This window comes from Microcebus murinus, chromosome 9, assembly GCF_040939455.1.
Source record: "Microcebus murinus isolate Inina chromosome 9, M.murinus_Inina_mat1.0, whole genome shotgun sequence".
In the NCBI taxonomy this organism is placed as follows: Eukaryota; Metazoa; Chordata; class Mammalia; order Primates; family Cheirogaleidae; genus Microcebus; species Microcebus murinus.
In genome coordinates this window covers 38,948,754-38,972,227 of record NC_134112.1, presented here as the reverse complement: position 1 = coordinate 38,972,227, position 23,474 = coordinate 38,948,754, and the positions used below count along the sequence as shown (strand labels likewise).

The 23,474-nt window shown below is 34.5% G+C and overlaps 1 protein-coding gene across 4 annotated transcripts in view; it reads left to right on the top strand.

The window, feature by feature from the left end:
* The window catches only part of PHF14 (PHD finger protein 14), a 170,564-nt gene that overhangs the window by 17,103 nt on the left and 129,987 nt on the right, over positions 1-23,474 (top strand). For all 4 annotated transcript variants that reach the window (XM_076006406.1, XM_076006407.1, XM_076006409.1 and 1 more), the window contains exons 4-5: positions 694-838; positions 18,318-18,477. In XM_076006406.1, coding sequence (XP_075862521.1) covers positions 694-838; positions 18,318-18,477 — 305 coding nt within the window. The remainder of the gene's footprint in view (positions 1-693; positions 839-18,317; positions 18,478-23,474) is intronic.

Below are 23,474 nucleotides of genomic sequence, written 5' to 3'. Positions count from 1 at the left end.
TGACATAAACCTAATTAGTAGAGTACTCTGACTTTTCTAGCAACTAGTCAATCTGGGTTCTATTATAGATGATTTTCTGTACTTATATATACAGAAATACTTATGCAGGCTCTCATGGATCTATCATCTGGTAATTTGGTAACCTTTGAATTTCTGAATTCCCCAGTACTTAAGAAATATGGAGTCTGTAACTCTGCTATCACATGCATACTTGCTTATATGTTATCTTGAATTGATTTCTTCCTATTTCATGTATGTATGTCTTGTTTCCCCTGGGTAGAATTATAAGCTTCCAAAGTATAAGCATCATGTCTTATACTTTCTTAAACCCATCTATAGGATTAATAATTACTTATGAATTAATTTTTCCTTTCTCCTATAAGGGGCAAAGCAGAATGGCAAAGCAGATGAAGCGTTGTTAGTAGCATACCTGCTTTTTCATTTCCTAGTGGAGAGAGAATATGGAACTTTGCAGAGAAGTGAAAAATTAAGTGAGAGGGTGCTTAGAGTGTCATTTGACAAAGAGGTATACTTCTTAAATGTAGCATATTTTGAAGTTACTGAAAGAGTGGAAAATGGGATATAAATTTGGAAATGCATAAAATAATGTTTTAAAATGATTTAAAGTGAGAATTTTAGTGATAAAATTTCCTTTTATTTTAAATGTGATTTTCTGATATATTTTAATATTAGGACTCGCTGATTCTTGAGAAGAGTCAAAACTGGAGTTCTCAAAAAATGGACCATATTCTGATTTGCTGTGTTTGTCTTGGAGATAATAGTGAGGATGCTGATGAAATAATTCAGTGCGACAATTGTGGCATTACAGTCCATGAAGGTAATTTTGCTTTGTTTTGTCTCCTTTTAGAAATGGCTGATTCATATCATGTTTAAATAAATAAAATCAGCCCTTTCACATTTGTACTATTTTAAGGCTTTTCTGTAATATGTAATGGTTTTTCAGCTGAAATAGTAAATAACTGAATCCTCAAAACTGTGATGGGTGCTATGTCATCATCTTAACTTGAAATATATTTTCAAATAATTAAAGTAAAAATATTATTATATGTAAATCAGTATTTCTTTAAAGGTTAGTGCTACAGTCTTTTCCTTCCTGGTATTATTTATTTCTAGTTTTTAAATAAAATTGAGAAGTAGGAAAAAGTTTAGTGTGTTAGTCCAACAGAAAGTATTCTTAGAAAATTTACATTCTAAGTCTATTCATTTTTTTATAGTTTGTTCTTTCATAGTTATACTTTTTAATTTTGAATGTGAATGAATTTATAGAGGTCATCTGAAAAGGAGCTGCTCTAATAAATTAAAAATATTCTTTTCCCCATTATGATTTTTAAACCTTTTTGTTATGTATTTTTTTTTACTTAAATTATTTTGACGTAATTTCCCACATATAGAAAAGTTACAGGAATAATACAAAGTCTTCTCATATAGTCTTCACTCAGCTTTCCCAGATGGTAATATTTTACTATATTTGTTTTATCTTCTCTGTCCCATAACAATTTTTTTCTCCTCTGTGCGAGTAAACTGTAGACATAATGTTCCCCTTTGCTGCTATATTCCTTAGTGTGTATTTCTTAAGAAAAAGGGCATTCTTTTATATAACCATGTAATTACCAAAGTGGGGAAAATCAGCATTGTGGAATACTCTTATCTAATCTATAGACTGTATTCAGATTTTGCCAGCTATCCTAAGAATGTCATTACTAGCGAAATAAAATCCAGGATCCTGTATTGTATTTGGTTGTCATGTCTGTTTAGTTACCTTTAATCTGAAATAGTTCCTGAGTCTTTGTGTTTCATGCCATCGACATATTTGTAGAATATAGGTCTGTTTTTTTAAAAATAAAATGTCCCTAATATTGGTTTTTTTCTTATGTGTTTTCTCATGATTAGATTCATGTCATATGTTTGTGGCAAGAATGCTACATAAGTTATGTTTTCAGTGCATCATATTAAGAAGCATACAATATTTATATAGCTGCTGGTGATAGTGTTAATATTTTGATCCCTTTGGTTGAGAGGGTGTTTTCCTGGTTTCTCTTTGTTAAAGTTATTTTTTTCTTATCAGTTAAGTTTTTTTTTTTTTAATCAGGGCGATGACTACCACAAAACAGTATTTGTATGATCTTGCCCTTATTGCCTCCCTGGTCTTACAGCCAGCCTCTTCCCAGATAGTTCTGGGAGTCTGCTGGACTTGAGGGACTTGTGGGGCCTGTGCTTCTTCAGCTAATTCTCTTGCCTTCATGTGGAACTGCTCTCTTGCTTCTAAGGCTCCCTGTGGAAATGTCCCCTGTTACTGTTAATTTGTTTATTTTTTTAGTAATGTTTGTTGAATTTCTTTATTTTTTTAGTAAAGTTTGTTGAGTTTCTTCTATGGGCTTGGCATTCTGTAAATTTTAGATATATGAAATAGAATGTCAAAAATTGCTTACTTTATGGAGCTTAATGTCTAGAGAGATAGGTAGTAAAAAAATAAACCAATAAATATCTATCAGATAGTGGTTTGAACTATGGAGAAAAATAAAGCAAAACAAGGAGTATAGGGAATACTGTGGATGGGGGTGGTTGGGTAGGTTTGTATTTATAAAGGATGATAAGGAAAGTGCTCTCTAACAAGGTGATATCTGAGCAGTGATCTTAAGGAAGTAAAGGATCAAGTCATGTGAATATTTGGGCAAAGAGCACTCTAGGCAGAGGGAGTAGTGAACATGAAGATCTTGAAGTGGAAACATGCTTGGAGTGTTTGGATAATGGCACAGAGGTTAATATGGCTAGAGCTAAGTAAGCTGGTTAGTGGTGGGAGTGAGGCTGGAAGTAAACCAAGTGAGTCCTTGCAGAACATGGTACTGGCTTTAGATTTTACTATCTAAGGCTCTTTGGAGCCTTTTGTATATTGGGTAAATAGGTACCTCAAGAATGTTAGGTATCTTTTGGTCCTTTTGCCCCTTTCTGTCTGTGTCTGATGCACACATGCTTTACTTTTTATCTATACGTAACACACATAAGTTGTATCTATCTCATTCCATTCTCTGTAGCAGAATTTAATATCCTCAAGTAGAGCAAAGAAAGCTCATAATATTGAGAATTTACCATTGAACTTGGTAACATGAGGGTTATTGGCCATCTTGGTCAGAGAGAATTCAAGTGAGAATAAAAGAAGGGAAATTAAAAAAAGTTACTAAATACAGTTTCTCTGATAAGTTTTATATAAAGAAAAGCAGAGAGATGGGACCTTAGCTAAAGGGAATGTGAAATCTCAATTTCAAGAAGGGTTTTTTCCTTCTTATTTGAGATGCTATATTAGTTATCTACTGCTGTTTAACAGATTATCTCAAAATATCAGCTAAAAATAGCAAACATTTATTACTTCACACAGTTTCTAAGGGTTAAGAATTTGGGAGCAATTAGTTGGGTTGTTCTGGCTTAGGGTCTCTAATGGAGTTGCAGGTTAAAGCTGTCAGCCTGGCTGCAATCATTTCGAGGCTTGCCTAGGACAGGAGGATTTGCTTCCAAGCTTACTTATATAGTTGTTGGTAGGCCTCCGTTCTTTCCTGGCTGTTGGCCAGACACCTTAGTTCCTTACCATGTGGGCCTCTCCATAGGCTGCCTAAACATCCTTATGACTTCAGAGTAAGTGACCGGGTCTTCAAAGAAAGAGATGGAAGTGATTGTATGAGAGGGCTAGTATCTTTTATAATCTAATCTTAGTACTATATACAGTCACTTCTGCCATCTTCTGCTATTCACACAAACCAACCCTAGTCAGGTGTAGGAGGGGAACATTGTAAGAGTGTGAATTCCAGCAGGCACGGAACATGGAGAGTTATCTTAGAGGTTGCCTACCACGTGGGTGAAGATTAGGTAGCATGTCGTGTGCTGGTGGAAGTGACCCAGTGAACAGGAGAGTTGACAATTTGATGATATAAGGAAAGAAAGGGAAACAATTGCTGGAACAAAGGCTTTGAGTACAAAGCTAGACGGGATGAGATCCACTACCAAGTAGAGAGATTGAATGAATAAGAGTAGCCATAGTGATTGTAGTGAAAAAAGGGTAGATTAGTCCAGATGTAGGTAGGTTGTTAGATGTGGTGGTTGGAACTTGTGGAAGTTGTTTTTGGAAAACAAGTGTCTTGTTTTCTCAGTGAAATAGAAGCAAGGCCATTAGCAGTGAGTGGATATGGGGAGGAGTTAGAGATCTGGAGGGAGACCGGAAGGTATAAAATTTGGGAGAGTAAATGGAATAACAAGATATGTACAGAAAATATGTACTCACATACCCACACATATATATTCAGGCAGCAATAAAGGACCACCTGATATTAGTGGTGATGAATATAAACTGAGAACAGTCAACATGGTTGTGTGTATATATGTTTTTCTTCTCCAAGTATGTTTCAGATTACTGACAGCAGGTACTATAGTAGTAGCTGTGCTGCCAAATGTTTGTTGTATCTGTCACCACTGATGATCATAACTGTTACTGCTGTTTATATCCGTGAATGTGTGATACAGGCCTGACCACTGCTATTAGTGGTGACTTCTCTTATTATGGTAACGATGCTGTTTCTGATATTTATCTCTACATTATAACGCTGAGGATACTATCTCTACTTGGTAGGTCATTCTTAGGTTGAGGTCATTGACCACAAAGATATTTTTTAAGGGCCAGCACAGTGGTTTTAGGAAATTGAATTGGTTGCTAATGTTTAAACACTGGGAGATTTTATTGTACACATTTAAGATTTGAAACAACTTTTGAAGAATACAAAGTTCTGGAAGCTTAGGGTTTTTTTGTTTGTTTGTTTTTAGACATAGGGTGTGCTAAAGCAGTCCTGCCTCAGCCTCTTGAATAGTTGGGACTACAGATGCATACCACCATGCCTGGTTTAGCACAAGGTTTTCACTCTCTTCAAGCACCATCTGCTGGAGCTGAATAGGGCTGCCCTATGCTAGTTAGGTCTAAAATCTCCAGTTCACATCCCTCTCCCAAACCATTTATTCATTTTTGTTACTCCCTAGACGTATTTGAATATATGATTTCTCATTTACTTTGAGGGTGCTGTCTCTTGATGCTGGTATTCAGGCTACCGGTCCCTTGTGGTCTCAATTTCCCACATCTGTAATAGTAAAGCAGTGCTTTTACTATAGCTTCTTCCTTTAAGACTCAGGCTTGAGGCCACTGGGGACTAGTACCATGCAAAATTAAAAAGGAACCCTCCCCTCTGTCTTATTGTTTTTGAATCATATTTGTGCCCCTTCAACTCTTAACTTTGGATGAATTCTTTCCCAGTAGATTCATTATTCAAATGAACATAGGTTTCTGGACGGGTACCGCTTTAGTCCCACTGATATGCTTAGAGCTATTAAAGGTCATAATAGGGCCCTTGCTTCAGATGAATAACCTCAGTAATGGCAGATCTACCTTCTTTCTGAGGTAGCTTTGATTTTTAGAATCACCTAGAAAGCCTTTCTGAGTCCAGGCAGACATGTGATGATTACACTGAGTGGTAATGCCATTTAAGTCAAAAGGAAGTTGTGTCTGTAAGGTCATATAATAACTGTGCTTGGATAATTTATTTAACTGGCTCTAATGGCAGTTAAAGTTCCAAATATTTTTGAGAATTTGCTAATGATTACTCATTTAATTCCCAAACTAATTCATAAGAATTGGGGACCTGTTTTATTATCAGAGAAGGAAGAAGTTTAGAAAAAGGCGAGGGAAATCAATGCTCCTGAATGTAATGGTTTTTAAGCTTTTTGAGACCTAACTATTAAATATAATAAAATGTGACTTATAAACATACAGTTTTCCACTTCTTTAGGTGAATCTTTATGTTGTATAATTAATTTGTTGGTAATATTTTGAATTATGTAAACTTTATATATGTCCAAAGTAAAGATATAAATTATAAATCAAAGTAAAAAATAAATTTTGAGTTTTTAAAAGTTATGTTGCTACTTTCACCCTCTAGTATGGATAATTTCTATTTCCCTTTTTAATTTTAGCGTTTCTGTTGTATGATTATGATTATCATATAATTCTCTCTCTCTTGCTTTCTTAGTCAAGATAGAACTAAGCTTGAAAGATTCTTGGTTTTGGAGCTTTTAAGTGATCTTTTATGAGTTAGGGGAGAAGTGTTATTAAGCATTAATGTAGTTTTCATAAGCTTAATAAATTAAAGTAATGGTTAATATAATCTAATAAAATTATTATAGGATGTTAGTAAATGTATGAAATATGGTATTTGGGTCCTTTTAAATGTAATTTCCTGTAGGTCATTTTTGTCTTGGTAAGTATTACGCAGAGTTCCTTTACCAGATATCACTGGGTAGTATGCTTGAAAGGGTGTGCTTTGCCATGCATATACTGTGATTTTTAGTAATATTAGTTTTATTTAGTAATACTTGGATAGTGTCAGTAAGAAATTATGTTGACTATGAAGAAATTTTTCATCTTCTACCAGCTTTACATTAGTTGAACCTACTAATAGGAATTTTTTTTTATTTTTAAGAAAATAAACCCTGCTTAATAATCTTTGGTTAGATGGTTGAAATTCTTTTCTGGGAAAGAATAATAATGATATTTCTCAATACAACAGTGTATAGCCTTTTAGGTCACCAGGGTTTTACTGATACTGTTATGTGTTGTTGCCAGTCTAAGTTATTTAATAATTAGAGCATGGGCTGAAGAAATGAAAAGTAACAACATGTGACCTGGTCCAAATAACCTGGATTTTTTTTTCTTGTTTCTTTCTAAGTCTACCAGGTTCTTAATACTTTTTAATTTTAATTTTATTTTCCTTTCTATAAAATAGAGGCCTCCAGCCTGTCAAAAGTAAACCTTTTTATCCTAATAGGAGCTTTTATGACTATTTAATTATTTTAATTTTTAAGGTCCCTTTTACTATATAATTGAACTATTGCAGCATCTAAAGTAGTAAGATTTTTAAAATGTTCCAAACCTCCTTTAATAATTAAAATGTCACTCTTACAATTTTGGGAGCTTAAAATAATTTTTATTTTTAATTATTATGGATATATAATAGTCATACATATTTATGGGGTATATGTGATGTTTTGATAAAGGCATACAATGTGCAATGATTAAATCAAAGTAATTAAGGTATTTATTACTTTAAGCATTTATCCTTTTTTTGTGTTAGGCACATTCCAATTCCACTGTTTTATTTAAAATTATACACAAAATTATTGATAACTATAGTCACCCTATTTTGCTACTACTAGATCTCATTTATTTTATCTATCTTTTTGTACTATTAACCATCTGCTCTTTATCCCCCTATCCCCAGTACCCTCCCCAACCTCTGGGAACCATCATTCTACTCTCCATCTCAATGAGTTCATTTTTTTTTTTTAGCTCCCACATATGAGTGAGAACGTGTGATATTTGTCTTTCTGTACCTGGCTTATTTCACTGATCATAATGTCCTCTAGATCCATCTGTGTGTGCAAATGACAGAATTTCATTCCTTTTTATGGTTGAATAATATTCCATTTGTACATATACCATGTTTTTCTTTATCCATTTATCTATTGATGGACACTTAGGTTGATTCCCTATCTTGGCTATTGTGGATAGTGCTACAATAAACATGGGAGTGCAGATACCTCTTTGATAAACTGATTTCCTTTCTTTTGGATATATACCCAGCAGTAGGATTGCTGGACCATATAGTAGTCCTATTTTTAATTTTTTGAATATTTCAGTAATTTTTTTAAAGCTTGCTACTCAAAATGTGGTTTATGGATCAACAACATTAAGCAATAGCATCTGTATCACCTGGGAACTTGTTAGAAATGCAGGATCACAGGCTAAGTCCCAGATTTTCTGAACCAGAATCTGTATTTTAACAAGATCCCCAAATGTTTCTTATGCATATTAAACCAGAGATCCCCAGTCTTTTTGGCACCAGGAACTGGTTTCATGGAAGACAAGTTTTCCTGGGTTGGGGGCTGTGGGGGGCAGAGCTCAGGTGGTAATGCTAGTGATGGGGAGCAGTATAAATACAGATGATGAAGCTTCATTGGCTCACCTGCCACTCACCTCCTGCTGTGCAGCCTGGTTCCTAAGTTTCATGGAAGACAATTTTTCCATGGATGGGCAGGGGAGAGCTCAGTTGGTGATGTGCGGCCGGTTCCTAACAGACCGCGGACTAGTACCAGGCTACGACCTGGGGGTTGGGGACCTCAACATTAAACTGTTAGTTCCATTGACAGTATAAAGGAGTGGCTTTGCAATGCTTCCCAGGGTATCTAAAATTTAAGATTTTCAACACCATGAAAGGCCATAGTTAGCACCGTTTTATTCAGGATAGAGGAGAAAAAACACAGCTCGCCAGCAAGGCAGCCTCATGTATTCCTCTTGTATGAAAGTCTTTGTAGTCTTTATAGTAGCTCACATAGTCATCAGGGAGCTGTCTTCTTTGGACTAACTGCCTTCCTCCCTCCCTGAAGAGACCACTCAGATAAAAGTGAATATTTCCCTAAGGTGGCTGTAAGGAGTCACCCTGACATTAAAGCTTCATCCTGCACAGGGGTCAACATGCCTTTTAACAGAGCCATAATCATGGCTACCAAGGACATGCTCCATTACTAGAGTCACAGCACTCAGGGAACCCCAAATTAGGTATCTCTGTCAGGTGTTTATAGTTCTTTCTAGTTGAGATATAATCTGCCAATAAGGATCATTTTTACTATAAGCAATATTTCCTAGTAGCATAGTTGATAATCTACCCTCTTCTGGTTTACAGGGTAACAGAGGTGGGGAGTTATCAAAAGGTCACATTTTAGTGCAGCAGAGGAAAGGATTAGTTAAAATCACAGGGACTCCTATCAGTAATCTAGACTTCAGGACTAAGGGAGATGAAGGGTTCTAATGCCTGTGTCCCTTTTGGACCTGCTTCCTAATAACCATAGGTATTGTTTTATTATCTACATACCCAGAAAGTACTGTTTTGTATTTTTTCAACTGTGCTGGACTTCCCTGTTATCTATCTATGAGTCTTAGGGCCCATCAGCATTTCTGGCTCTTTAGTATTATGATTCTAAACTTATTACTACCTAGGGAAGATGAGAGATTTGGGGAACACAGCTTTCTCTATGTATTTGATATACACATATATTTAAATGCAAAATTTTGTGCTAGGGAACTGGGGAAATGCAGAGGTATAGTTTCTGCTATTTCACTGTTTATATTCTAATAGGGAAGATAAGACATTCACATAAATAAGAGCAAAGAATAAAGTTTTGTAAGTGAATAGTAGATTCTGTCCTGTGGGCATATCTTTCTCATAAATGGACAGATGAAACTGTCCACAAATTATCTATGAATGCTAATTTGGTGGCAGAAATAGAGGGTGCTATAGTACTTATATATGTTTATGTTCATAACAGGACATAGATAAGGGAGTGTAACGTTGTAAAAATAGGTGACTCATAAATTAATTGCATATTCTTTTGGCATGCAAATAATAAGCTGCTAATCTTTGCTGTAAAATATTTTATTTATGAATATATTATATAGTTTATTGATTTTTACTTCTGTGAAATTTTAGTATATTTATGTTTTTAACCATCTTTAATACTATTAAATTCATTTATAGGCTGAGTGCATATTTTTCTTTTCATTTGGGAATCACTCTTTTTCAAGATTGCCTTTTATGTTCTTGCCTTTAGCATATGCTACTTTTCATAAAAATAAGCTTGTCTAAGCAGAGATTGTTTTGTATTTGTAGAGACAAATTATATTTCTTGTGAAAAATCTTTTCAACATAGAATTGTTAACTTTGTTTCTTTTCAGAAATGGAAGACAGTTTAGAGATTTCTTATATATGCATAAAAGGGATATAATCTGATTTGTTTAATAAAGATAAGGTGAAATAAAACCTTGATGAATTTGAGAATAGTTCTTCTATAAAGACTTTCACGAAGTTGTTATACCAAATAAGAAATAGTATCTTCTGGAAGTATATTTTTAAGTTTATTTAAATAATTTCCTCTGATTATATAAGCAATAGGTTAGAATTGTAATATTTCAAATGGCTCCATAATGTGTCCTTTGTCAATTATTATGCTGTCAGCCGAGAGCTTATCAACTTTCTTGATGCTCTACATCCTCACCAGCATTTGGTATTGTCAGTATTCTAGATTTTGCCCATTTTAACATATATGTAGTAGTGTCTTGTTGTTTAAATTTGCATTTCCCTAATGGCATATGACATGGAGTGTCTTTTTTTATGTTTATTTGCTATCTTTAGTCTTCTTTGGTGAGTTATCCGTTCAGTTCTTTTGCCCATTTTTTAAATTGGGTTATTTGTTTACTTATTGTTGAGTTTTAAGACTTCTTTATTTGTTTTAGATAACAGTTCTTTATCAGGTATGTTTTTTGCACACATTTTCTCTCGCTCTGTGTTTTGTCTTTTCATTTTCTTGACAGAATCTTTCACAGAGCAAAGTATATAATTTTAATGAAGTCTAATTTATAAATTATTTCTTTCATTGATCATGACTTTGGTTTTATATCTAAAGTCATCACCATGTTGAGGGTCATCTCGATTTTCTCTCTTGTTATTTTGTAGTTTATAATTTTGCATTTTATATTTGGGTCTGTGATCAATTTTGAGTTAATTTTTGTGAAGGGTGTAAGGTCTTTCTCTGGATTCATTTTTTTAACATGTGTATGTCTAGTTGTCCCATCACCATTTGTTAAAAACTGTCTTTGTTCCATTGTATTGCTCCTTTATCAAAGATCAGTTGACTGTATTTATGTGGGTCTATTTCTGGGTTTAGTTCTGTTCCATCAACTGACCTATTTGTTCTTTAATCAGTCCCACACTATTTTGATTATTGTAGCTTTATATTTAGGTTATTAAGTATGAAATGTCCAATTTCCTTAAGTACTAAGTTTGACAGTTGATTTCACTGACATTTCACTTTGACACTTCTTGTTTGATTTTTATTGTGAAGGTACATCTTCAATCTTTCAAATGCACATTTTGGCTTGTGATTATCTTTCACATTTTTTTTAGTGCAATTTTTGTGAAACCATGGATAAGTCAAAAACTTGTGTTATTTTCGAATATGAGTTACATCATGGAACCAGTGCAGTGCAGACAGTTCGAAATATCAATGAAGTGTCTGGGAAGGATGTGGCTAATGAATATACAGTACATTGATGGTTTGAGAAGTTACATTCTGATGATTTTAATCTTGAAAGTGAGCCATGTGAGTGACCTGAGACAAAGGTGGATAATGATAAGCTGAAGGCTGTAGTGGAAGTGAATCCATTTCACTTCCTATGCATGAATTAGCAGCAGGGTTTGACATCACTGTTCCAACAATATTGGACCGTTTACCATGGGCAAGGTAAAGAAACTGGATAGATGGGTACTGCATGAGTTAAATGAGCATCAGAAGAGAAACCATCTCGAGCTTGCTTTTGCTGTTACAACATAAAGGTGAACAGTTTCTAACTGTATTGTTACTTGTGATGCAAAGTGGATTCTTTTCACGATCACAAGTGTTCGGCACAATGCTTGGATACAGATGAATTGCCAGAAACACAGTCCAAAACCGAATATTCATCAAAAAAAAGCTTATGGTGTCTATTTGTTGGTCCATTACTGGTATTATCCATTATAGCTTCATGCAACCTGGTAAATACATTATGGCAGATGTCTCCTGCAACCCAGTTGGATGAAATGATGAGGATGCTTGTGATTAAGCAGCTGAGATCGGTCAATAGAGACAGGCCAGTCTTGCAAGACAACAGTCGACTACATGTTTCACCAGCAACGTGGCTCAAACTCTAGAAGCTGGCCTTGGAAGCTCTGTATCATCAACTGCATTCACCACACCTTGCACCAACTGACTACCACTTCTTCCAGGCTTTGGGTCACTTTTTGCAAGGAAAAATATTCAATTCTCAATAAGCTGAAGAAAACGCCTCTGGCAGTTTCATCGCTGTTATAGTTGAGATTCGAAGGGCCGAGGGACAGAGAGACAGAGTCACTGAGGCTGTAATTATCAAAAGGAGTTTTATTATCTAGCTGGAGCTAGGGTCGGAGCCCCCGGAGTGCCAACACAGTGGCCTTTTCTTCGGGCAAGGACCCCCCCCCCTTGTGTGCTAGTGAGCCTTTTATATCTAAGCTGTTTACATGCTGATCATGCATCTGGCCCCCACAGTGATTCTTACTTCATCCTGCCCCTGATAGGCTCCAAACTGTTCCAGGTCCTAGCTGAGAGACTCCAGTTTCAGCTTTCTTTGTCTTTCTCCTCTGCATCCCATAATGTACTCATAATGTCTTGCGGTTAGCAAGCAAGCAGTAAACAGAAGCTGGAAGGTGTCGGTTGTCCTAATAGCCCAGTATCTTACAATTGCCACTTGCTTTTCAGGCTTCTTTGTTGCTGTTAATAAGCTACTGTTAAGATGCCAAAACTGTCAATAGTTTAGACACATACTTTGATTAATTGTACTGCTTCTTGTTTGATATATAGTAAACTAAACTTTTGATTCAAAATCAGACATTTTGTATTTAATGACCTAATAGTAAGTTGGAAGTTGGAAGTGTCACTCCATTGACTTTGTTCTTGCCTTTGATGTTGTGTTGGTTCTTCTGGGTTTTTTGCCTCTCCATGTAAACTTTGGAATTAGTTTGTCAATATCTATAAACTATCTTGCTGGGATTTTGATTGTGATTGCATTGAATCTATAGATCAAGTTGGGAAGAACTGACATCTTGGCAATATTAAGTTTTCCTATCCATGAATACATGTCTTTCTGTTTATTTAGTTCTTCTTTGATTTCTTTCATCAGTTTTATTTTCTTTGTAAAGATCTTGATAATATTTTGTTGGATTTACACCTAAGGTTTTTTGGGGGGTGCTAATGTAGATGGTATTGTGTTTTTAATTTAAAATTCCACTTGTGCATTGCTGATACATAAGAAATCATTTGGTTTTTGTATATTAACCTGTATCCTGCAGTCTTGCTGTAATCACTTATTAGTTCCAGGATTTTTTTGCCAGTTCTTTCAGATTTTCTACATAGACAATCATGTCATCTGAAAACAAAGATCTTCTGTCCCAATCTGTCTACTTTTTATTTCCCTTTCTTGTCTTACTATTTTTATCCATGTTGAAAAGCCATAGAGGGAGAGGACATCCTGCCTTGTATCTGATCTTAGCAGGGGAGCTTCTACTTTTCTTTTTGAAATCTGAAGGCTGCAGTCTGTCACTTAGTATGAACACCTTTGTGGCAAGATCTTGTAACTGATTTGTAATAGTAGGGTACTCCTGACTGTGATGTCACTTAGCCTGATATACAGGTAGCAGCATGTATGAAGAAAAACATCAGGTATATGTCACAGTACATGAGGGAATATTAGGCTGTGCACTTAATATCACTTGCCCTCAGGTTTAGTTGCTATGCATTAAACAATATAATGTCTACTAAGAGATGTTTTCCCCCATTATTTGTTTATTTTTCAGTCTGCTATTAGCCTAGCTCTAGACCTTTTTATTTTTTAGTGTATGGAAAAAGATATACTCATCAATGTTTACTAGGTAGTAAGTATGTTCAAGTTATAATATTTAGACTTTATAAGCACTTTGATTCCTTTATACTTTAGGACATACTTGTGACAGGTATTATGCATGTTATAGGGACTTCTTTTTTCATTAATGGTATTACTCATTTTAAAATCTTTTTTAGGCCAGGTGTGGTGGCTCACATCTATAATCTTAGCAATCTGGAAAGCTGAGGTGGGAGAATTACATGAGGCCATGAGTTGGAGACCAATCTGCACAACATTGCAAGACGCTGTCTCTATGAAAAATAAATAAAAACATTAGCCAAGCATGATGGCACATGCCTGTAGTCCTAGGTACTTGGGAAGCTGAGGCAGGAGGATCACTTGAGTCCAGAAATTCGAGGCTGCGGTGAGCTATGATCACACCATTGCACTCCAGCCTGGGTGACAGAGTGAGACCCTGTCTCAAAAACAAAACAAAACAAAAAAACCACAACGTTTTTCTTGTTGAATTTTATAATCAAAGGTCTAATGATAGGATGTTAAATACAGAAAAAGTATTTTATGTTTTTAAATGGCAACTTTTATGTTTCTGGTTTTCTCCTTTATATATGGAGAGATAATTAGGATAGCTACTATTAAACATATATTGCAGATAAAGTAACTAAGCCTTAGAGATTTGGTTTGTCCAGAGTTACATAGCTAGAAGCTAGAGGACTGAAAAGCTGAATGGGGGAAAATGTCCACTCATTTGGATCCCATACCTTTCTATAATTCAAAACAATGGTAAACACATATTATTTTTTTCCTTAAATATGATTTGTGTAGATTATATTTGTTAGTCAGAGGTTGATCCTTATTAACTATCTGTAGAAACATGTTTTCTATGTTGCACATTTGAAAGCATAATACATGAAATGAGTTTTATGTGTTTCTAAATTTTTTATTTTCCATGTTTACTCACATAAAATTTTTTTTCCATACTCATGTTTTGTATGGAAGAAAGAGAGATTTCAAACTGTATTTAATCGTTACTTAAAGTGGATTAGAGTAGATTAAAGTTGTGGAACTTTGATTTTTAGAACTCAGTGAACACAACATGTATGGCAAAGAAATAGGGAAAAAGTGGGAGGTGAAAGTACCAAGTAAAGAACTCTATAAAGGTAATGACACAGTGTGGATCATTGTTCAGGGTCAGTGAGGCTGAAGAAGAAATATTTACCCCTTGCTGGTGGTTCTTTGAGCTTGCCCAATACCTATCTTCTACATTACAAAGGAGGAATTTCCTAGGAGTTGAGCTCAGAAATCATTCCTAACATTGTTTGAAGGAGGTTTAAAACTCTACAGATGTGCACGTTTGCTGTGTGTGTGATACTTAATTTTACTTAATTCTAAAAAGTAAACTTCTGTGATTTACCTTGATTTTGCTGAATGAAGTTAACAAGTTGGATAGCCCCTTAAACGTTTTATTATCTTGTTAATTGCCTACTTTGTGTGAATACAGATTTTATCTAGTTTGAAATAATTTATTTTAAAGGTACATTGTTTTGTAAAGAAAATAGATATTCACTCCCTCTGATGGTATTTCATAGCCCATTGAGAAAATAGATTGACTTATTGTTTTATTATGTCACTTATTGTGACTTATTGCTTTTTCTTCAATTATAACATTTTATGTATTCTTGCTGTTATAGAAAACTTTTATTGGAAGCAATAGTAACTGATCCTAAGAAGAAAATTTTATTTCCTTTTAATTTTATGATTTTGCATTTAAAAAAATGTATATCTAAACAAAAGTGGTAAAGATGATGATTGCTAACAGCAATTTAATGACATTAAAGAAATTGACGAGTTTTGATTCCTTTACTTGTGTGCTGTAGTCTAGTTTCTTTAAAATCCCTTTTTTGGGGGGGGGGTATTGTTTTATATGACTTTCGGATTGTTTTACAGTTCACTATTATAAAACCTTTGCATAACATAAGGATTTGGGCTGGTCAAAGTGGCTTGTGCCTGTAATCCTAGCACTTTGGAAGGCCAAAGTGGGAGGATTGCTTGAGGCCAGGAGTTAGAGACCAGCTTGAGCCACTTAGGGCATAGTGAGACTTTGTCTCTAAAAAAACAAACAAACAAATGAAAAAACAAAACCTAAAACAATAGCCAGACTTCTGCATCTGTAGTCCCAGCTATTTGGGAGGCTGAAGCAGGATTGCTTGAGCCCAGGAGTTCAAGGTTGCAATGAGCTATGATAATACTACTGCACTTTAGCTTGCGCAACAGAGCAAGACCCTATCTCAACAACAACAAAAAATTCAGGGATTTGCTTGAAGCAGCTTATGTTAGTCATAGTTGCAAACCAAGCTTTTTAGTTTTCTGCCCATTATTAGGCTATTTTTATTATGAATAAGATAATTACATGTAACTATTGACCTATAATGATATTCAGTGAATTAATGTTGGTAATTTAAAACTATTTACTAGCTTTATATGGTTCTTTTCTTTCTTGTGGATGATTTGGTTGACTTGGTATTCATTCATTCATTCATTTATGTACTGTGGTTATTTATTTTAATTTGGATATCTCTGGTGGTTGTGAGAGGTCATTCTCTAACTTAGGCTTCTATTGTCTGTTTAGTGTATAACCAGTTCAAATAATCACATGATCTTACATTGGATGCATACCAACTTACCTATGTGGTGAAGACTTTTGAGAGATGATTATCACTGATACATGTTTCTCATAGTGGCTTTTTTGGTGTCATCGTTTATTAGGGGTTAGTTTGGGTGCCCCTTAGAATTTGCCACCAGGACTATACTTTTAAATAAACTTGGTCAAAAGTATCCTAGGATGGTTGTTATCTTTAAAAGTGACCTATCTTGAGATGTAATAAATGTGTCGTAGGAATTGGAGAAATGCCCAAACCTAAAGATGTATATATCAGAACTAGAATTAAATTACAGTCTATTTCATTACTATATAGGCATTAAGTTGTTTCTCTGAAGAATATGTTAACATAAGGGCAGTGTCTTCCTTTTTAGAAGAATGGAAATAGAATAACAAGAAGTCAGTATGTGGGAATCCATTTGGGAAAAAGAAAGCTATTTAGGAGTTGTGACTATTGTCCCTAGAGAAGTGCTCTTTATTGTTGTTCAGCATGGTTTTTATACTACAGATGAAATTATCTCTTAGAACTTTTCAATTCCCCTTTATTGGATTCTATATGTATCCGTACTTTGTTGGTATTAATACAGTCTTCTAGGTATGTTGATGCTGAGAAGGAATTATTCATGATAATGAGTGTGACATTACTTACTAGTGAGTTTGGTTGGTTTGTTGGGCAGTGAGAGCTTCATCAATGCTGAGTTCATAGACAAAATTGAGTTTTAGGATTTTTAATGATGAGAACCTGATCTTACCAAAATGTCAGTGAAGTCCTCTTTGAATTTCTGGTTGGCTTACATCCTTGACACCTAATCTACTCTTTATAACCTCAAAATCAAAGAAAATATTTTGTCTTTATAAAAATTTTAGGCAGATCTGGAAGCTCTAATCAATTTAGCTGTCCCTTAGTATATGCCAGCGACTGGTTCCAGACCCTCTGTGTGTACCAAAATTCTGCATGCTCAATTCCCAGAGTTCACTCTGTGGAAACCAAGTATATGAAAAGTTGGCCTTTCATATATGTGAGTTTCCCTTATGTGAATACTGTATTTTCTATTCGTGTTTGGTTGAAAAAAATCTGCATGTAAGTGGACGCACACAGTTCAAACCCACGTTCTGTTCAAGGGTTAACTATAATTTGTAACTCTATACATATATATTTGAGTTAATAAGGAAACTTTTTGCTTTTCATAATTGGAAGGTAGTTGAAATATATCATGTCCTACTCTAAAATGTAAAGAACTGTGCTGAATTATCTTGTTTGTTAGGTGTGATCATACAGATGTTTAAAGATTTTTATCATATTATCTGCCTAAGTAATTCATCTAAATCCTCTCAGAATATTGAGTTTAGTGATTGAGAAGAAGACAAAAGAGAATGATCTGTTGTTTTCACTCATTTCAGTTACCGGTCAATTTTCACAGAAGACAGAAGAATTTTAAATTTTTAAAGAGATTAAATACTTCCTGTAGTCAGAGATTGGTTCAGTTGTGACTGGAACTTAGCTTGTCTGACTTAAGCTTGAACTTTTCAAATTGTTTTATAGCTTTAATTTATGTCTGCGTGTATGTTTCTGTATTACTTTCCTTTTAATAATATTTACTTTGCATTTATGGGTATATGAGTTTTTGCTATAATCTGCCACCTCCAAAACTAGATCTGAGGCTTTTTTGTTTGTATGTTTGTTTTTCATGAGCTTGGTCTTTTATATATATATTATAGTACTTGGTACAAAGGGAGCTAAAGAAATATTTACTATCCAATAGTTTTTAATCTGATTTCTTTTTAATGACAGTTCGTATTTTTATATTTTTTAAAAAATTAAAAAATTATTAACTGTTTTCCCACCTTTAATGCTTTTCCAGTACAACTAAACTACTTTAAAATGTCATTTATTTCATTATGTATATTAGGTAAAAAGTATTTTTATAAAATAATTTTATTTCTATGCTTTAATATTCTTATAAACAATTGGTTTTTCAGATTTTTTTCTCTCCTCGCTTCCCTTTTTCCTTTTTCTCTTGTGAAATTATAGATGTGAGTTTAAAAATAATAAACCCTATTTAATTATACTGTTTCTCTTTTTTTTAGGTTGTTATGGAGTTGATGGAGAGAGTGACTCTATTATGAGTTCAGCTTCTGAAAACTCCACTGAACCTTGGTTTTGTGATGCCTGTAAATGTGGTGTTTCTCCTAGCTGTGAGCTATGTCCTAATCAGGATGGAATTTTCAAGGAGACAGATGCTGGAAGGTTGATGTCTTAATTATGTTGGGTTCATATGCCTACTTTATAATGTGTCTGCTTTTGACTACCTATTCTTTTATTTATGTTTTTCTGAGTATACACTTTCATTTTATTACTTTTTATTATTTTGGCATAGAGTAAATGGCCAGTAGGCTAGAGATGGGAAAAGGAGAAGGAGGAAAGACCATTTATTGAATACCTGCATTTGCATTTATACCCATGGTCTCATTTAATCTTAATAATGACCCTATGATGAGACAGTTGGTAACATTTTTTATAGGTGTAGTACCCAGGGCTCAGATCATTTAATTAATTTATTAGTTCAAGGCCACAAACTGGTGAATAGTTAAATTTGAACCCAGATCTGTCTTGTCAGACTTTAAGAGTATATTAGGAGATAGAATCTACACATTGATTTAAAAGGGGGAAGTGTAGTATACAGAATTATTAAGCTATGATCAAAGAGTAACCATAAAATACAAAAGAACTCTAAAGGACACTCTGGAACTGAAGGAGATTATCCAAGAAAGACAAAATTGGAGGGATGACCTCTTCCCTTAGTTGGGATTCAGACTTTGTTGGTGAAATTGTAGCTATAGCCTACTGAGTAGCAAAGAAGTATGCTGGTTTGCTTGGGCCAGAGTTGGTCTGCAGTTCTTGGCAAGTAGGTAGCTGGTACAGTTTGCAGGGGGAAGCTAGGGTACTGGTTTGAAGCCTGGAGTACGTGCTGTCTATTTTGAGAGGGCTGTGGAAACTGATGTCCAGGTTGAACCAGGGCTGTGAGGTCACTGAAGGACTGTGTGTGTGGCTGGGGCAGAGCACATAAGAGACTCTCTACCCATCTCTGCTGAGAAGCCCCCTACCTGCTACAATGCCCTCTACTATTGAATTTATAGCGCCCTCTACTATTGAGCTTAATGTCAGACTGACTGTGAGGAAGAACTGCTGAAGAAATTGTGCCCATTATTGCAGAGTAGGTATTGAAGTAAGAATTTAGAGTTGAGAGGGAATAAATTGGTAACTAATAGAAAGACCTGTGTTTTTTTTCTCTACATTCTCACCCATGTTTGTTATCATGTTTTAGCAGTTGTCATCATAATAGTGTTGACATCTTTCATGTTTTTTTCCAGGAAACTACCATTTGGGGTTGATGACTTAAATATAAGAGTAGTTTTCAACCTTTTGTATTTTGTATAGATTATACTCTTCCTTTTCCCCTTCTTCCCCAATATAAGAGGGGGGTCCTTAAGTTTTTATTTTGCCACATAAGGATGTTTCATTATTTTTATTAAACATGTTTAATATCATATAGACAGTCTATATAAATTATCATCATCGTCTTAACATTGAAAAAGGTAGGATACATTTTGTCCTAAAATAAAAGATAGGCTTTTAAATTAAATACATTTTAGTCTACTAAGGCAAAAAGTATTTTTATTTTTCTCATTTTTGCCTCAATTGGTAGACAGGCCCTTGAGAAATGTTGTCATACAAGATTGCTGGGATAGCATAGAGTCTACTATGGAATCTTGGTGAACCTTGTATGTCGATGTCCAGGAAAACTGACTGGCAGTCTTCCTTCTTCATCCCCCATCCAAAAATAAAATAAAATAAATGTATAGCAGATATTTTGATAGATATGTGGATATGTGATCTGTATCATATGCGTGGGCACTATTTTATGTTTGGACTGACTTTGGCCTAGAATTAGGGAGTTTAATAAGTATTAAAAGTGTGTACTTTCAAGTTGGACTGCCTATTTTTAGTCAGTCCATTTTTTTACTATGATTTTAGACAAATGATTTAACGTTTTTATACCTCTGTTTCCTTAGCACTGTTTGGAGGATAAAATGGGATTTATGTAGAATAATTAGTACAGTTTCTTGAACATACTAAATGGTCCTTACTTCTCCTACTGCTGTTGCTGCTACTGCTAGTGCTTCCTCATTACCAATATTGCTCTACTTACTTAAGGTAATCATGGAGTACTAGCTGCTGCATACATTTTTTTGGTAACTCTTCTAATTCTGAGAGTTGAAATTTATGGCGATAAATTATGATAAATAAGTAAGGCAACTTTGGAAAGCACAGAGCTTACTTTTAGGGAAAATAATTTTTTTTCTTACTTGTTAATAATTTACAAGTTCTATTGAAAAGTTGTAAAGTAGCTGTCTTTTCATGCTTTTATAATCCACAAAGCAACTTGTAAAATTGTTTCTAAATGAAGAAAAGTGACACGTCTTTACCTATTTAGATTTGCATTTGTATTGGCTACTGTGGATATTATACCTTCCTTGGTGGTATAGCCTGGCAAAAATTCTTTTATGTATTATACTATTTGAGTACTTTATTTGCGTTGATGTCCACATTCACCTGTAGGATATAGTGGAAATTTTATGCCTTGATATATTTTGGAGGTTGTGGTACTAACTTGATTCGAGGGATAAAAAGCCAAGAAAATTTGACAAGCCTTTTAGTATTCTATCTTCAATTGGAAAGCAGGGAAAAAGAAAGAGTAATGTATGGAAAGAACGGAAAAGGTTTTGAGGTTGACTTATATCACATGGGCTTAATTAGACTTTTTCCCTGTATTCTTGATGGAAGTTGGAAGTTCTGCATAGAAAATAATGTTATTTAATGTTAGAAAACCATCAGTACATTCTTGTTAAATTTTTGTATCTTTTGATAAGATTTTATCCTGTCTTAAGTGTTCTTATAAACCTGATTGTGGAAAATATTAGACATACTTTTCTTCTTCATGTCTTTATTGGTTGTCTGTTGTGAACGAAATGTGGCTCTGAACTAAATTCTTTAATTTTTAAAATAAACATATGGTGCTTATTTAAGTCTCATTTCTATCACTTGCTAGCTCCTTTAAGTCTCGGTCTGTCACTTGCTAACTTTATTATATTTGAAAATCATTTAATCCTTCTGAACCCATTTCTTGATATGCAAAATGAGAATAACAATCTCCCACTCACCAGAAGCTTTTAGACTTTTTTTTTTTTTTTTTTTTTTGAGACAGAATCTCACTTTGTTGTGCAGGCTAGAGTGAGTGCCGTGGCGTCAGCCTGGCTCACAGCAACCTCAATCTCCTGGGCTCAGCGATCCTACTGCCTCAGCCTCCCGAGTAGCTGGGACAACAGGCATGCGCCACCATGCCCGGCTAATTTTTTGTATATATATTTTTAGTTGGTCAATTAATTTCTTTCTATTTTTGGTGGAGACGGGGTCTCGCTCAGGCTGGTTTTGAACTCCTGACCTTGAGCGATCCGCCCGCCTCGGCCTCCCAAAGTGGCATGAGCCACCGCGCCCGGCCTAGACTTTTTTTTTGTAGTTAACTTTTTTTTGAGTGAAGACAGTGAGTGAGACACTATTCTGTAAGCACTTCATGTACATCTTTATAACTTTCAGACTGCCTTTGTGTTGCCCCATGGCTGGTAGACATTTAGTAATTGATTACTGAATGAAGGAATGAAGGAATGAAAATAATATACTGCAAGTGAATTTGTTTTATAAGCTGTAAAGGCACTACAGATACAAGGCATTTCAAAATCTAATTTTATTAATTAATATAGTTTCCTTTCTGAAAGGAGCGTCTTTTGAGAAGTATTTTTCTACTTAGTCTGCTTTATTAAAATATATAATTTAAAGGCATCTGTTAATAGCTTATGCTAGAATGACAATTCTGACTCTGTTTTTTGGTGGTTTTATGTGATACTTGTTTTCTGTTCCTTTCCCCAATCAACATCTGTCATCATAGCTGCAAGCAAAATCGATGGTAAAGTAACAAGGAAGATTTTTTTTTTTTTAATTTTCAGATTTGTTTTAATTACAAAGTTCTAAAGTATGTGCAGCTAAACAAACAAGCAAAAGACTATTTGCAGCTGGTATTAAAGAGGATCAAAATTGTCTTGCCTATGATTTTCACTGACTTTGATATGTGTTTTAATAAGGACTCAAGTTGGTATCCTTACATGAGTGGTTTGGGGAAATGATACCCTTGTGTGCCAATCACACTGAAATGGCAGTTTAAATTTGTAGTATTTGTATGACTTATACTAAAACATTTCAAGAAGGTCAGTGTGAAGCAAGCAGCCAGCTGTTGGGTTTATCAAAGATAAATTCCTACAGAGTACAGTGGCATTTAATACATCAGTGGAGCATGAAAAAACTGCTCAAATGAAATTGAGAAAGCAGCTGCTTGATGAAGATGTATATTTTATATTGAACTTCACAGGATGTATTTGGTAGGTTGGATTAAAATGTTACATCAAGAAAATCTCAAAACCTTGGATTTTTTTCCCAGTAAAAAATAACTTTTAAGAAGATTTATAACTATTTTTCCCGGTACCACTATAGAATGATTCTTAGTCCTTTAAGACTCATAATGCATCACAAAACCAGAACCAGGGGTAGCATTCACAGCATCTTAAGTAGTGATAAAGCCAAATTTGTTGTTAACATATTCACATGGTTAATAGAGAGTTACCATCTTATTTTTATACCCTTTCTTACAAAAGTGATATAGATCTGATGTTTAAATTTCAGTCAGTGATCCCACATTTTGGTTGTAAGCAAACAGAAAAGGTGCCTAGTATACTAAAAATGGCTCAGAGCAGTTTTAAAAAAATGAAATTAGAATCAACTGCCTTCATTTTTTAGTGTGCTGAAACTCTGAGCATTCTTTGTTACATCATTCAGACTTAAAAAAATATTTATATTTAGCACATATAAATTTTAGTACATAAGTTATACAGTAAACAGATGAGATGAATGAAAATATGACTTGCTTATATTATTATAACTTTGATCTGTACCTTCTTCTAGCAATCAGTTTTAACCTGGAAAGAAAGAAATGCAAACTATATACAAAAATTGTTTAAAAACATGTGCTTAAAGATTACCTATCAGCTTTTGGAAAAGAGTAACAAGAAAGCAATTTTACCTAATTACTACAGAGTAACTTCACCCTTCTTAAATTAAGATCCTTAATTCTCCAA